The sequence below is a fragment of the Aspergillus pseudodeflectus genome (assembly GCF_044049435.1).
Source record: "Aspergillus pseudodeflectus strain CBS 756.74 chromosome Unknown BJX68scaffold_23, whole genome shotgun sequence".
Classification (NCBI taxonomy): Eukaryota; Fungi; Ascomycota; class Eurotiomycetes; order Eurotiales; family Aspergillaceae; genus Aspergillus; species Aspergillus pseudodeflectus.
The window spans coordinates 237,184-250,457 of record NW_027263799.1 but is presented as its reverse complement, the minus strand read 5'-3'; the positions used below and the strand labels follow the sequence as shown (position 1 = coordinate 250,457).

Genomic DNA, 13,274 nt, shown 5'->3' with positions numbered 1-13,274 from the left:
CCCCCCCCGGCCCCCACCCACAATATCAGCTCAACGCTAACAATCCCCAGGTTCGTCGGCATCGCCATGATAATCATCATGTTCACCTTTGGCCTCGGCGTCGGCGGCGCATACCCCGTCATCGCAGCCGAAGTCTCCGCCTCACAGCTCCGCGCCCAAACCCAGGGAATCGCATACATGAGCGGCGGCTTCTCAACCTGGCTGTTCTCCTTTGTCGTCCCCTACATGTTCAACACGGACGAAGGGAACCTCGGCGCCCGCACTGGGTTCGTCTTCGCGGCGCTCTGTGCGCTCGGCGCGGTGGTGGTCTGGGTCGAGTTCCCGGAGACCAAGGGGCGGAGTTATCTTGAGTTGGATGAGATGTTTGATTTGAAGCTGCCGGCGAGGAAGTTTGGGAGTTTTGTCTTTGGGGGTGAGGCAGGCAAGGCGGGGCAGGAGGAGGGGGACAGGAAGGAGGCTGCGCGGGCGGAGGGGGTTTGAATCCCGTGCCCTGGATGATGCGGGTGTAGACCACCAACTGTAGTCGATACATGACTGTCGCTTGCTTTGGTCATTCATGGCCTCGCGGGGTGAGTTTGGCTCAACGGGGCTGGGACGAGGGCATTGGTAGCTCCACTCTACATCTCTAATGCTTTTAGTGTAGCATGATGATCATCCTTTCCTGCTAATATGAGCCTCGCACAACGTCCTTCCAACAGTCCACGCGCCATAAAATTCCCCGTCTGCCCTACCTTCCTCAACCAATATATATATGTAACCGTTGAAGATCTTCTGCAGTGTCTCCGAAGCTAGAGTGTTTGAAATTGTAATCCAACCTACCGTACTCTACTACGCATAAACCACTCTCCGTCCGTCCGTTCCATACTGACTCCAATGACCACGGCGCCTGTTAGCCTCTGCTTCGTGGAGGAAACTTGCCTCTCCACCTACTAGGTATGTATATGTATGTAGCTTGTATTAGAGGCTGTTTTTGGCAGTGTGATTTTGCAATGACTGAATATATATATATATCGACCTCACGTCCACCCAACTATCCCCTCGGTTCGTGAACATGTATATACATGAGTAATGTTCAGGTCCCGAACCGAACCTCCTTTGTCCAGAACCAGAATGTATCTTAGCACGAAGCTTTAGCAGCGCTGTGTCTAGCTTACAATGAGATATACCCCTGTCAGCCGGAGATCTGAGCTATATTGCAACACCGGTCACTAGACTGGAGTCATGACACCTTTTTAGTCGACTGGTCAAGTTGTTAACCCTTTGAAGGGTATATGTTATATCTAGCTAGGCGCTAGCTGATTATGGGACCTAGGTAGTCATGGATTCATGGATCTATCCATCTGCGCACTTCTCATCAAATATATAGCGCAGGATTAAATGAAAACGTCATCCCATGTGCCGAGGCACACTCGCCGTGGCCATTACAGATGATCAAGTATGTACAAGCGCGCCGTGTTGGGGCTTATGCTACACAAAAGATAAAGAAGAAGAAGAAGAAGAAGAAGAAGAAGAAGAAGATGAGAGACCGAGAAGAGAAAAGAAAAGCAAAAGAGTGGACGGCCTCAACAGGATGAATCTCGCTCTATTAGAATGACGCCTGGCAAGAATAGCTGCTCGCCTTGTTCGGATCCCCCTTGCCATCATATCGCGCCACGAGCGGATAGAGGCAGATGTCGCGGGTCACCGTGGTGCCGCTTGGGTTCTTGATTTGGCCAAGCAGCACATCTGGGGCCTTGCTTTGTTCAACCCATGCGATTAATGCGTCCAGGGTCTTAGTCGGGAGCGGGCCGTTGCCACCTGCGCAGTGGTCAACGCCCGGCGCAAGGAAGAGGCGGTAGAACTTGTTGGTGTTTTCTGCTCCGCCCATGACTCGCTCGACTTGGTCGCGGTAGAAGAGGGTGTTCTTTGCTGTAAGAAGGCCATCTGCCAGCCCGTGCCAGGTGAGGAGTTTACCACCGCTGTCGCGAAAGGGCCCCAGGTCCGGGTTGGATGTGCCGATTAGGCCGCCGTACTCTGCCCAGGCTTGGGCGAGGTAGCCGGGGAACTCGTCTGTGGTGATGGAGGAGAGATTGAAGGAGGGGTTCTTTTCGAGGAAGAATTGAAACCAGCCTGCAGCGAGCGGAAAGTCGATACCGGTGCTGATGTCTCCGAGGTTCAGGGTACTCGCGAGGTACAGTGGCGTGGTGCCCCAGGTCAGACCTGGCTCGAGGGATGTGCCTGCTGGGCTCTTGGGCCCGTCGTAGATGTGCTGGAAGATGTCGGCGGTGTCTTTGGAGATGGCGACCTTGCCGCCACTGCACTCGACTGTTCGCCCGACGAGGGTTTGCGGGTCAAAGGCGCAGTTGAAGGGATCCGAGATGATTCCATCAGTGACTCCGTCCAGTTTGTCGCACGCCGCAATAGTTTCGTCGACAAGGTACTGAAACTCGCAACTGCTGGGCCACTTTCGGTAGGTGTCCATGACCACCTGCGGCCACTGCAGACTCGTGACGACGCTGGGCCAGCGGATGGCCGGGGCGTGCGCCGCAATGCCGTCAAAGTCACCTGGGTAGCGTTGAGCCATGATATACCCCTGGCGGCCACCGGTCGAACAGCCAGCCCAGTAGGAATGGTGAGGTGGTTTGCCGTAAAAGCTGGCAGCGGCCGCCTTGCCCACGATTGCCAGTTCATGCAGGGCCCGAGATGAAAAGTCGGCAAAGACACCAAGATCGACTTGACCGTCGGGGCTCAGGATATCAGGCGAGACGGTCACCTCATTTTCCCCCAAGCCACCCCCATCTGTAGTACCCACGGCGAATCCATGGGCGGCCGCATTGCCGAGTCCCTCTTCGCCCGCACCGGCCGCAAAGCCACCTCCTCCTACAGCCTGGAATCGGCCGTTCCATTTGGTCAAAGGGAGCCAGAGCTGGAAGTTGACCTCGTTGTTGACGCCCGGATGGGTCAGGGTCACCTTGATATCGCAGACCCGAAGGTCGCGGACGGTGATGGCGTCGTCGAAGGTACTCCCTGGAAAGGTTTTGCTGATTCCATGGATCTCACTTGCAACAAACGAGGTAATGGCTGCACCGGGCACCTGCGGCGCGGCCAGGCTGGTGCAGTTGGAGGTACTCGGAACACTGCCCATCATAGCCTTTCAGGAGGTAATTGCGCTAATGGCGTTGTAGCCATGTATCCATGGGATTGGCTGACTTTATTTGGCCAAACACCATCACATGCCACGTGGAAAATAGCCTTTGCAGCGAAGATTTGTAGGGGTGATCCACGAACTCTGCCATTTCCCCCCCCTGGGCCTCCGGGCCGGATCCGGGCCGACAGACAATGGGACTGGGACTGGCTGGTCACCGTGTTCAGGCCCTCGGTCAGCACTACGCCGAAGGCTTGACTAGTCGCCCATTCCAAATCCTGTCAGTGTCTCAGGTGGGGCGTCTTCTTGGCTCGCCATGGATTGGGCAGGATTCTTCTCCGCATCCGAGCAACGTGGGCGCCCCAGACATCCCCTGGGCCTCTGACGGGCCATTAATGCTCCTTTTCTCCTCGCTTTCACCTTTAAAACCAGCTGGTCTATCGCATCGAGGTGTCGCTTTACCATGGCTGCCGCAAATGCCACCCCCAAGCGTTCCGTCCAGGCGTGTTCGCGCTGTCGCCAGCAAAAGGTGCGTTGGCCACGAAACCCCCACGACCGACTGATTGTGAGGATTGACGATTTCAGATGAAATGCTCAGGCGATCCGGCCCCCTGCGAGCGCTGCGCCAGGTTCGGTCGCGAATGCGTCTTTGAACCGGTCAACACGAACCCAGCCTTTGCGCCCCAGACGGGCCATCACCACCAGCCCCCGCTGACTCCCTCCGAGGCCTCCCTCACCTTGGACTATCGCGACCGCCAGCGCCGCCGCACACCGAATACCCGGAAACGAAGCCTCGACGCGGGTAGCACCGGGCATACCAGCCCGGGGACACGTACGCGACCGCCGCCGTCGCGACCCGGCGGCCTGCTGCCCAGCGTCGCGACCCCCTACTCCAGCGTCCAGGAGCTCGAAAGCAACCGGCAGTTGTGGCACGGAGAATATCAAACCCCGTCCGACGGCCAAGAGAGACGAGATGGGTCGGTACCGTCGCCGGCGGGGGATCGAGAAAGAGAAGGGAGCACCGCGGATCGCTCCTGCCTGCTGTCGTGTCTCGCCGAGGCTGGCATCACCACCACCGACGCCCAAGAACTGTTCAGGCTCTTTGGGGAGCGGCTGTCTCCGTTCCTCCCCTCGTTCTATGCGACCGATTTCCACACTCTCCCCAGCCAACCGGTGCTCGTCCTGGCGGCAATCCACGCAGTCTCGCGCTACCTGCCAGCCTCGGACGCCCTGCGCGATCGCATTTGTCGAATTCTCCGTCGGCTGCTCTCGGAGCTCATCCTGCAGCCTGTGACAGATCGGGATGGTGCAGCAATGGTGGAGAACATGCAGGGGCTGGTCCTTTTGTACTCGTGCTGCGAAGCGACCGGCGCCATCTCCGACCAGCCACAGGGCGCCAGCCTCGACATGCTGACTCTGAAAGGAATCGCAGAGGCGTACGCCGTCAAACTAAAGCTGGGCGTTAATTGTGCCCTGAATGAACTCTCGACCGAGAAGCTGCCCTTGATTTGGGTGGTTTGGCTGTACACCATGAGCCATCAGTAAGGTCCCACCCTTGACTCCCTGTTGGCCATCTGTGGCTAATAAACACCAGCTGCGCCGTCCTTCACGGCTGTCCACGAAACCTCTCTGGATCTATAGAGCTCCTCCGGGTCAAAGCTGCCTTAGAGCAGACAGTCGACCATCCACGTATCCGCCTGCTGCTTGGCGAATGCGAGCTTTGTCTGCTGTGGGAAAGAACCTCTGCGGTTCAAGGCAGCACCCCACAGACGGTATATGAGGCTCTGGCCTGCTGGAAAACGGAGTGGCAGAGTTTCCTGTCCGGTGGTAGGCACACCTGTCGTCTAATCCTGTCGATGACTCTGCTGATCAATGCTGCTCCAGCCGCGGCACCAGGCCGACACTTGTATTTCCACTACTTCTTCACGCGCTTCCATCTCCTTACACACTTGGTCAGTGAGAGTGGCCAGTCGTATATTGCCACCGGGGAAAGTCTGGATGCCGCACGCGATTTTCTACACTGGATCGGAAGCCTCTCGCCGATATCCAAGGACCGTCTTCGCTACCTCACCGACTTTGCGTTCGTACTCATGGCCTACGTCTGCCTGTATGTTCTCCGAGCCCTACAGGGCAACGTAGTCTTGCCTGACAACGAAGACGAGCTACTAAAGCTTGTCCATGACGTGGCGGCACTTATGCGGTCATTAGGCGCGAGAGCTGATACACGGCCAACAGTGTATGGGCATGCGCTGGACAGTATGTGCAAACAATATCAAGCTTCAAAATTTGAAGGACTGCCTACCAATCCTGCCCTTGGTCTCCAGACGGCAGGCGCTGTGCCGAGTCTTACTCAACCCTCTCAGGTAAACATGGACCTCCCAATGGCAACGGATGGCATCATAGACGAGGAAATCCTCCGCCAGAGCCGAGTATCTCCCGGTTTCTGGACGCTGGATCCCGACCTCTCCGTTTTCGACGGGATAATGGCTGGTATCCCGGTCCCTGACGGGGCAGAATAACAGAGGAAACTTGAAAGGTATTCATACATTGGCAGCGCATATGGCGGCTGCTGAAAGCTAATTCGCTCTAGTTTGGCACACGGTTCATCGTGATTAGACAGTACTCTCACATCCGTGAACGCGATGGGCGATAGACCACGTTGACTGCGTCACAGTCCCCCGCAAATTGACCAACCTCCAGGTCAACCTGCGTCACATCCCATACCAGGTCCCCCTTCACCCACCGCTGGAACGGCGCAAAGGCCGCAACGACCTCGATCGATTTCGCCTCGTGGGCGCGCAGCTCAACAGACTGGAACCCGGCCAACACCCGCGTGGGGAAATCGTCTGCCTTGGTGCGGAACTGGGGCCGTCCATACACTTGCACAACGCATCGACCCGCTCGCTCGCCGGTATTCCGCACCTGAACTTGCAGCCGGATTCCCTTGGTATGTGCCCCTCCGATGACTGCCCTTTCGACGGCAAACTGGGTGTAGGACAGGCCAAATCCGAGCGGGTATGCGGCCGTCACTCCTCGGCGGTCCAGCAGACGCTGTCCCACCCACTTGGTGTAGGTGATTTCGTTTGCGTCGGGGTCAAAGGCAGGTAGATCGGCCTCGCTGCGCGGCATGCTCCACGGTAGATGCCCACTCGGGTTCACTGCACCCGTCAGGACGTCCGCCAGTGCCCTCCCACCTTGGCAGCCATTGTACCAGCTCACCAGCAAAGCTGGAACCTTGAATCTCCACTCCTCGGCGATGATTGCACCTCCAGTGACGACCGAGACGATGACTCGAGGGTTGACAGTCGCCACAGCGTGTATCAGCCGCACATCCTCATCTCGAAGTCGCACCGAACGTCGGTCACCCCCGGTAGGTCTTGACTTGAGGCCTTCTGGCTCCCCTGGGGTTGGCGTGGACTCGGAGACTGCGGCCTTCCTGGCGGCCTGAACCCGCCGCGACCAGTATGAATTATCGGGCTCTGGTAACAAGGCCTGGGCAATGGGATCCGTGTCCTTCGATGGTCGCAAGAACTCACCCTCGTCCTCTCCATCATACCCAACGATCAAGACAACCGCATCCGCTTTGGTTGCGGCGTCACCAGCAGCTTCCTCATCATCAGAGTCGGAAAGCAGAAGCTCTACATGGGGCAGAGCCTCCCTGATCCCGTCATATGGGGAGATCACCTCAGGGCAGGTTACCAAGGACGACGCCCGATCCCCAGTGTGGCGCGATGTGGCCAGGCGGCCAATAATCGCGAGGCTTTCTATCCTTTCCGGCAATGGTAGTAGCTTTTCAGCATTGACAGGAGTGTTCTTGAGCAGTACCACCGACTTTGAGGCGACTTCGCGGGCGAGCTCGCGCGCGCGCTGATTGAAAACCATGTCGGTGGTTGGTTCCTCTGGATTGCGCCTGGCATAGTGAAGCAGTTGCGTGGTCAGGATCCGATGGGCGGCCTGGTCGATTTCTGTCCAGCTGAGCTCCCCGGACTCGAGGGCTGGGCGCACAGAGGCCTCTCGGCGATTCTGGAAGGGAGCTTCAATGTCAAGGCCGGCCTTGATGGACTTGACACCGTCATGCACTCCATACACCCAGTCGGATATGACGATCCCCTGGAAGCCCCATTGATTGCGCAAGATGTCGGTCATTAGGTGCTTATTCTCACTGGCCCACTCGCCGTTGACAGAGTTGTATGCCGACATGATAATAGGCGCGCCTTCCTCCACAACACGCCGGAAATGCGGCAGGTACACTTCATGCAGGGCGGCCTCGTCCACAGTCACATTGACACGAAACCGGGCGGTCTCCATCGAGTTGAGTGCGAGATGCTTGACACATGGCATGACGTTTGGCTTCAGACCGCGCACATGGGCCGCTCCAAACTCTCCGAGCAGCAGCGGATCTTCACTGTATGTCTCCTGGACACGGCCCCACGCAGGGTGACGGGGCAGGTTGATCGAGACGCTGCCAACGGTGTTGGCCTTGTACGCACGGCCCTCGAGGCCGATGACGTGACCGACCTGTTCTTCCAAGCTCGGGTCCCATGTCGCTCCTCGCGCCATCGAGACCGGGAAGGCAGTTGCCTTGTTGATATTGATGCCGCGCGGACCATCGCTGAATCGAATGCCCGGAATACCCAGCCGTTTGATCTCACCGTGTACATATGGGTGGAGGAGGTAGTACCCCGCGTACAGTTTGTACAGGCCCTCCCAGAAGCTCGGGTCGCCCTGGAGCAAGGAGAGCTTTTCCTCCTCGGAGAGCTCACGGAGCAGCTCGCGGGCAGCCAGCGAGGGTTCCTGGCCGCCTTTCACGGACTCTACCGAGCGTTGAAAGTTGACGTGCTGTGCCATTGTTGTTGAGAGGGCAAGTCTCCGAGTAGGACGACGGCTGAACAAAGGAGTGTCGCGGAAGTAACTTGGACGCGAGTTTAGGCTGGATTTTCTTTTCTTTTAGCTCCCATCATCATAGAGAACTATCCCATGTCTTGATATGGATCAGCCTCCACTCCCGATGTACACAAACACTGTATCGACCCGACCGGCCGGCCGGTCCGGCCCGGGTTCCTCCTACTGAAGCCGGGGCGAAGACAAGGGACCTGGTCGGGGTCTAGGCTCTTCGGCTTGTCAGCTCTCCGGGATGATTACTGTCTACCGTCTTGTGGTCGTTGAACACCGCTGGATACAAGGTAGCATGGATTGATTTAGGTATGCATAAATTCAAACAAGGTGAAACGCAAAGCGAACAGACCAGTGCGTCAATAGTAAGCCACAACCCTTGAGGACATCGGGTTTGCCCCACGGAATTCCGCCCTCACGCCAGGTAGATTCTTGCCTTTCCCGGGTCGGGACAGAATACCAGTTACTCCCAGAGTATATCCGGACATCTGTGCAAATTCTGGCTGCGTCAGCCAACCTCTCACCGAGTCTGCGCGGGCCGGCCAGCCTCCCCAGCATGCCGCCACTTTCATATCAGTAGTATCCCAGCTCTAATAATTTAAAGTCCCCTATTCATACCATATAATCTCCACCCTTCCCACCATGACTTCTCTGGCACGGCCCCGGCCCTCTTTTCCTCAAACTCTGTTTTCCGAGACCCAGACGCATACGAGGACCTGGGCCTGGAGCTATGCTGAGGGCTGGCCGCTTGCTGTGCTGTCCTCTTCCTCCTCCGCTCGTCAAGATTGCTCGTTGTGGCATCGACCCGAGAGTATTACCTGTTTCTCACAATCCCATTCTTCAACCTCATACTGGGTTCTTGTCCGCATCTAGTCTGGGTCTGGACTGCATTAGCCTCGGAAATTTGCCTCTCGGTCTAGCCCCTGCTGTGCGGATATTAGCCGGGCCGTTATGTGCACAGTTAGGTAACCAGAAGCCTAGACGGCTACTCTTCCAGCTGGGACTCATGAGAGAGTATACACCCCTTATCTCCGGCCATGGACGTTTCCAAGCCGCCGTTCTGCTCCATATTAGTCTCAGTCTCAGTATAAGCCCCCTGTGCGGATATTAGGCAGGCTTGTTGGTTGGTATATAGCCTGAATAACACGCCACTTCTTTATCCCCGCCCGCAGATAATTTGTTCCATATTAGTAGTCTCGGCCTCATTTCTCGTTTGGTATCAATTCATGATGCGGTCAGCGGATTCGGAGTCCAGATGCGGCGATGCCGGTTTGTTGCAACTCTGAAGGTTCCAGGTTCAGGGTCCAGGGTTCCGGGAAATAGATCTCAAAGTCCAAGGATCCAATGACTCTGTCTTCCATAGCCATGATATTGCGATGGCGATTGCCTTGTATGGGACTGGCTTAGGTGCACTCTTGACGTCAATGACTCGTGTAAGGATTGCGGAGTACTTTATTGGATACCCTGGTCTGAATCCATCTGCCGAGGAGGATTTCGATTTCAAATCACCTGGTGGATACACTGTTCCCGGGTCCTATAGCCCTGCAGCGAATCTGGAGTTCTCCAGTCTCAGTGCCCCTAATCTGCCCTGTCAAATGCCGGGGAACCTCCGCATGATGGCAATCAAGACCGCGCGGCACTTGTCTGGGTTTTAGGCCCCGGGGTTAACGGGGGGTGCTTCCTGGCACTGTACTTGCTTCGACATAAATACGTGACTCGGTGAGTGATGCTTTCCTTGTCGCAGGGAATCGAGTCGGCGCCTCACGGTGCAATATGTGATCAGAGGCCCAAGCACCCCAGTAGCTCAAGTAGTTCAACGCCCACCAACTTACTCTCAAGCCAGCAGCTCCCAGTTTGTGCATTTCGCCGGCCTGCCCTATCAGAGTCACCCAAAGACTCAAAGTTAGAGTTTACCTGCACACTGCCGACAGGCTAAAGGATCCCAAGATGCAGGCCCAGCCAGGGGTCAACGGTCAACGGTCGACCAACCCTGCATCCGTCGAGTAGTAGTGCAGAACAGAGTTTCTCCACGATTCGCAGTTTTTTTACAGGCGTCTCTCCCCCGCATTTATGAACCCCTACCCGCCCGCTCGCCCCGTCGCTGAGCCCTGCAATATCCCTTTCTGTTCAGATCATGTCCATTACTCTTCTTGGTCTCTTGTTTGTTCCGCTTGGTATACGGCACCGCAAGCAATGCAATGCAGACCCCACAGCGTGTCCAGACGGTGCTGCTCACACTCGTCACGCTGTTCATGGCCCTCCGTGTCTTTACGCGCTTGGGGCTCATGAAGGCCCTTGCGCTCGATGATTACTTGAGTATTGTCGCCTATGTGGGTTGGAGCTGCTGCTGGGGGAGATACCATTGTCTGTTTCTTGCTAACTCTGCCCAAGGTTGTGTATCTCGCCCGCGCGATTACCCTCTACGTCGGCCTACGCAGCGCTAGCCGACTCTCTGACGCATATAGAGTCATCGTGAGTCCTGCTTCCCTCCCTCTTTGTCCACGCACATATCATTTGAAGCAACCAGTCAACATCGCGCGCATGCCACCATGCCTGCTATCGCAATCGCAACCCTCACTAACGCACATCTGTCTTCGGTAGATAGCCAACTGGCTCATGATCCTCCTCTACGCGATCGGAACGTGGCTAATTAAACTCTCCTTCTCCGTGACCCTCTACCGAATCGTGCGCAGCCGAGTACTCACAGTGGCAATCATCGTCCTCGCACTTGCGACAACAATCATCACAGTCTTTGAATTTTTCTGGACACTCTTCTTATGCAACCCCATTGAAAAGCTGTGGAAGGGCCCTGCCGTCGAGGGGAGCTGTCATCCGGGGACAACGTGGGGGATTTCGCTGCTTGTTCATGGCGGTGTTTTGCTGGTTGTTGATCTTGCGTTGGGGATTGTTGTTCCCGTTGTTGTGTTGCGCAAGCTGCAGATGCGCACGCTGTTGAGGGTCTCGGTGGGCGTTACTATTGCTGTCGGGTCGCTGTGAGTTTTCCATCCTTATGTCCGTCGCATCCAGGCGCCGCGCTGTTATGCCTCGGTGTTTTCCCCCGCCTCGAGCTCCATGGATGGTCCTTGGCTCCCCTTGCCACGATCGCTGTACTCTGCAACTCCCGTCCCTACGCCGAGCCACGCCCATCCATTACAAGATCCTCTCCCCCTCGTTTCCGCACCACTAGCTAACCACCACACTCCCCACAAACAGAGCAAGCCTCGCCACAATCGCCCGACTATTCTACACCCACCGCCTCTTCGACGACCCCGCGGGCTCCTCCGAACCCCTCAACATCTGGATGGACGTCGAGATCGCCGTGAACATCATCTGCACCGCCGCAATCACGCTCAAGCCCCTCCTCCGCAAGACAGGGATTCTGACGGCGTCTCTGTCGTCCGGGTACGGGACGCACAACTCGATACCGATGCACTTGGGCCACAGGGGTACGGCTACCGGTCCAGGGGGTGCTGGGAGGGGTGGTGGTGCGGGGATGCGGATCCAGGTGGAGGAGGAGATTGCGATTTGGTCCGAGGCGCAGGCGGAGGGGGTTGTTGTTTTTGAGGAGAGGGAGAGAGGGAGCGTGTATGGGAAGTTTTACGTGTAGATACATGTGGGCGGGTTATGGATGGGTCTTTCTCTCGTTTTCCTTTGTGGTCATCATTCATTTGCTTGGTTCGTTTGTCTACTTTAATCTTCTTCATTCATACCCCCAGACTCTGAAAAGATATCTATTTTTAATCCACCACCCTCATCGTTGTAGCTGCACAGGACGTACCCGGCAGCTACTAGGTAGCGCACGCGGGCCTCATAGCATGCGTGGGCAAGTGGGAAAGTCCCAACCCTCGAACTCACCTTCAAACCCGAACCCCCACTTGCGGGAATTTCTCCCCATTTTAGTTTTTCCCATGTCGCAATTCCGGCCGAACCTGAAAACACCCTACCTGTGTTTAGATTGGGCTTTCCTGTAGCCTGTTGCCTCTTAACTTGCCCGACAGTGCCTGGCTAGGTGCAAAAGCAGGGAAAAAAAAAAACGCATCCGGCCCGAACGAGCCCGCCCCGTCCGGCCCGGCCGCCACAGCTCAATCGCGTCACCAGGGCGTCCGGATTGCATGCCCGAGCGGCCGGGAGGTCGAAAACGGCGACAGCTCCATGGCAGTCTCTTCGACTGTGGCCTTGTGGGTCTAGGCATAATGTCCCACGTACTCCATGGGACGAGGGCGATGAGCGACGTTGGGGTGCCAGGTTATGTATGGTACGGACCCCAGAGCGGAGTCGCGCAGGCCGGGGAAGATGAGTAGACGTCGGATCCGGGGGCAGCAATAACAATGCATACTAGGCCGGAGATGTGGAGTACTCCGTATGCAGACCGGGTTTCCTGTCCAATAGCGTCGCTGCCTCCGCAGTGCATTCCCTATATGTAGCATGGCACGGTTTGGCATGGCGTGGCTGACTGTGGGCCATAGAAAGGCAACCACGTGGGTACGAGATGGACTGACAGCTCTACCAATCATGCAATGGCCGTTTCAATGTCCTTGAGGGGACTTTGGATCCTCGGATGAGACGAGGTCTGCTGCGGGCCAGCCATGGATCACGGAAGGGTTGCAACGAACAACAGGGTGATTAATCGTTTCAACGTCGAAATAGGAGCATTCACGTCAGCTAATAGATAGTAGAACTACAAAGACTTGAAAACAATTCATCATGATCCCGCCAGCATAATGTGATGGTCAATTTATTCTCAGTCACTCCATAGGCGCATCATCCAGTACTGGACATGCTAGTTTGTACATGCGCACCCTGCAAAAGTAGGTCTACGAAGAGAACCCGGATCGACCTCTGCATGAAAGGCTCCGGCCGAGCGTACCGCGGACATCCTCTAGGCTACTAGAAGTAGGATACTACCTGAAAGCTTGTACTACTGCTCTCCTTCCCATCCTGTCCGGGGGAACTTTGGGCTCACCTCGCCGCACATTATCCCGCTCACCGAGACAGGACAAGGATGGGGAGGAGGAGGAGGATGAACAAGCCCAGTCATACAAGCAATGAACCCGGTCGAAGCATCCGAGGTTATCTCATCCGAAATGTGGGGTCCCAGTTAGGTAAGGCCTTGGTTCATCCGTCAACAGCCACATCGCCCATGCCACATGGCTATTGCTGGCTGCGTGATTTGCGGGTGCAGCGTGACGTGTCGGCACATGGGAACCGGGTTCCCCGGACTCATGGCTATGCGGCTGTGGGCGCGGCAGGAATGGAA

General features: G+C 56.5%; 5 protein-coding genes across 5 annotated transcripts in view; 3 read left to right on the top strand and 2 right to left on the bottom strand.

Annotated features, from left to right (window-relative positions):
* The window catches only part of BJX68DRAFT_276070 (general substrate transporter), a gene marked incomplete at both ends in the record, with an annotated part of 1,782 nt that extends 1,302 nt beyond the window's left edge, over nt 1–480 (top strand). The window contains one exon of the mRNA XM_071047998.1: nt 51–480. Within this exon, the coding sequence (XP_070898747.1) occupies nt 51–480 (430 nt within the window). The remainder of the gene's footprint in view (nt 1–50) is intronic.
* Nucleotides 481–1,585: 1,105 nt separating this feature from the next.
* On the bottom strand, nt 1,586–3,142 carry BJX68DRAFT_276068 (Tannase/feruloyl esterase; the record flags this gene model as incomplete). The annotated part of the gene is made up of 1 exon (XM_071047997.1): nt 1,586–3,142. Exon 1 carries the CDS (start codon nt 3,125–3,127, stop codon nt 1,586–1,588), a length of 1,542 nt encoding a protein of 513 aa, XP_070898746.1. The 5' UTR covers nt 3,128–3,142.
* Nucleotides 3,143–3,709: 567 nt separating this feature from the next.
* On the top strand, nt 3,710–5,645 carry BJX68DRAFT_276066 (Zn(II)2Cys6 transcription factor domain-containing protein; the record flags this gene model as incomplete). The annotated part of the gene is made up of 3 exons (XM_071047996.1): nt 3,710–4,665; nt 4,719–4,951; nt 5,009–5,645. 3 exons carry the CDS (start codon nt 3,710–3,712, stop codon nt 5,641–5,643), a joined length of 1,824 nt encoding a protein of 607 aa, XP_070898745.1.
* A 104-nt stretch (nt 5,646–5,749) lies between these two features.
* BJX68DRAFT_276064 (glycoside hydrolase superfamily) lies at nt 5,750–8,019 on the bottom strand (the record flags this gene model as incomplete). Its single annotated transcript, XM_071047995.1, has 1 exon — nt 5,750–8,019. The coding sequence occupies exon 1, from the start codon at nt 7,970–7,972 to the stop codon at nt 5,750–5,752; it is 2,223 nt and encodes a 740-aa protein (XP_070898744.1). The 5' UTR covers nt 7,973–8,019.
* A 2,250-nt stretch (nt 8,020–10,269) lies between these two features.
* On the top strand, nt 10,270–11,624 carry BJX68DRAFT_255521 (uncharacterized protein; the record flags this gene model as incomplete). The annotated part of the gene is made up of 4 exons (XM_071043049.1): nt 10,270–10,347; nt 10,409–10,489; nt 10,619–11,010; nt 11,231–11,624. 4 exons carry the CDS (start codon nt 10,270–10,272, stop codon nt 11,622–11,624), a joined length of 945 nt encoding a protein of 314 aa, XP_070898743.1.
* Nucleotides 11,625–13,274: the final 1,650 nt, after the last annotated feature.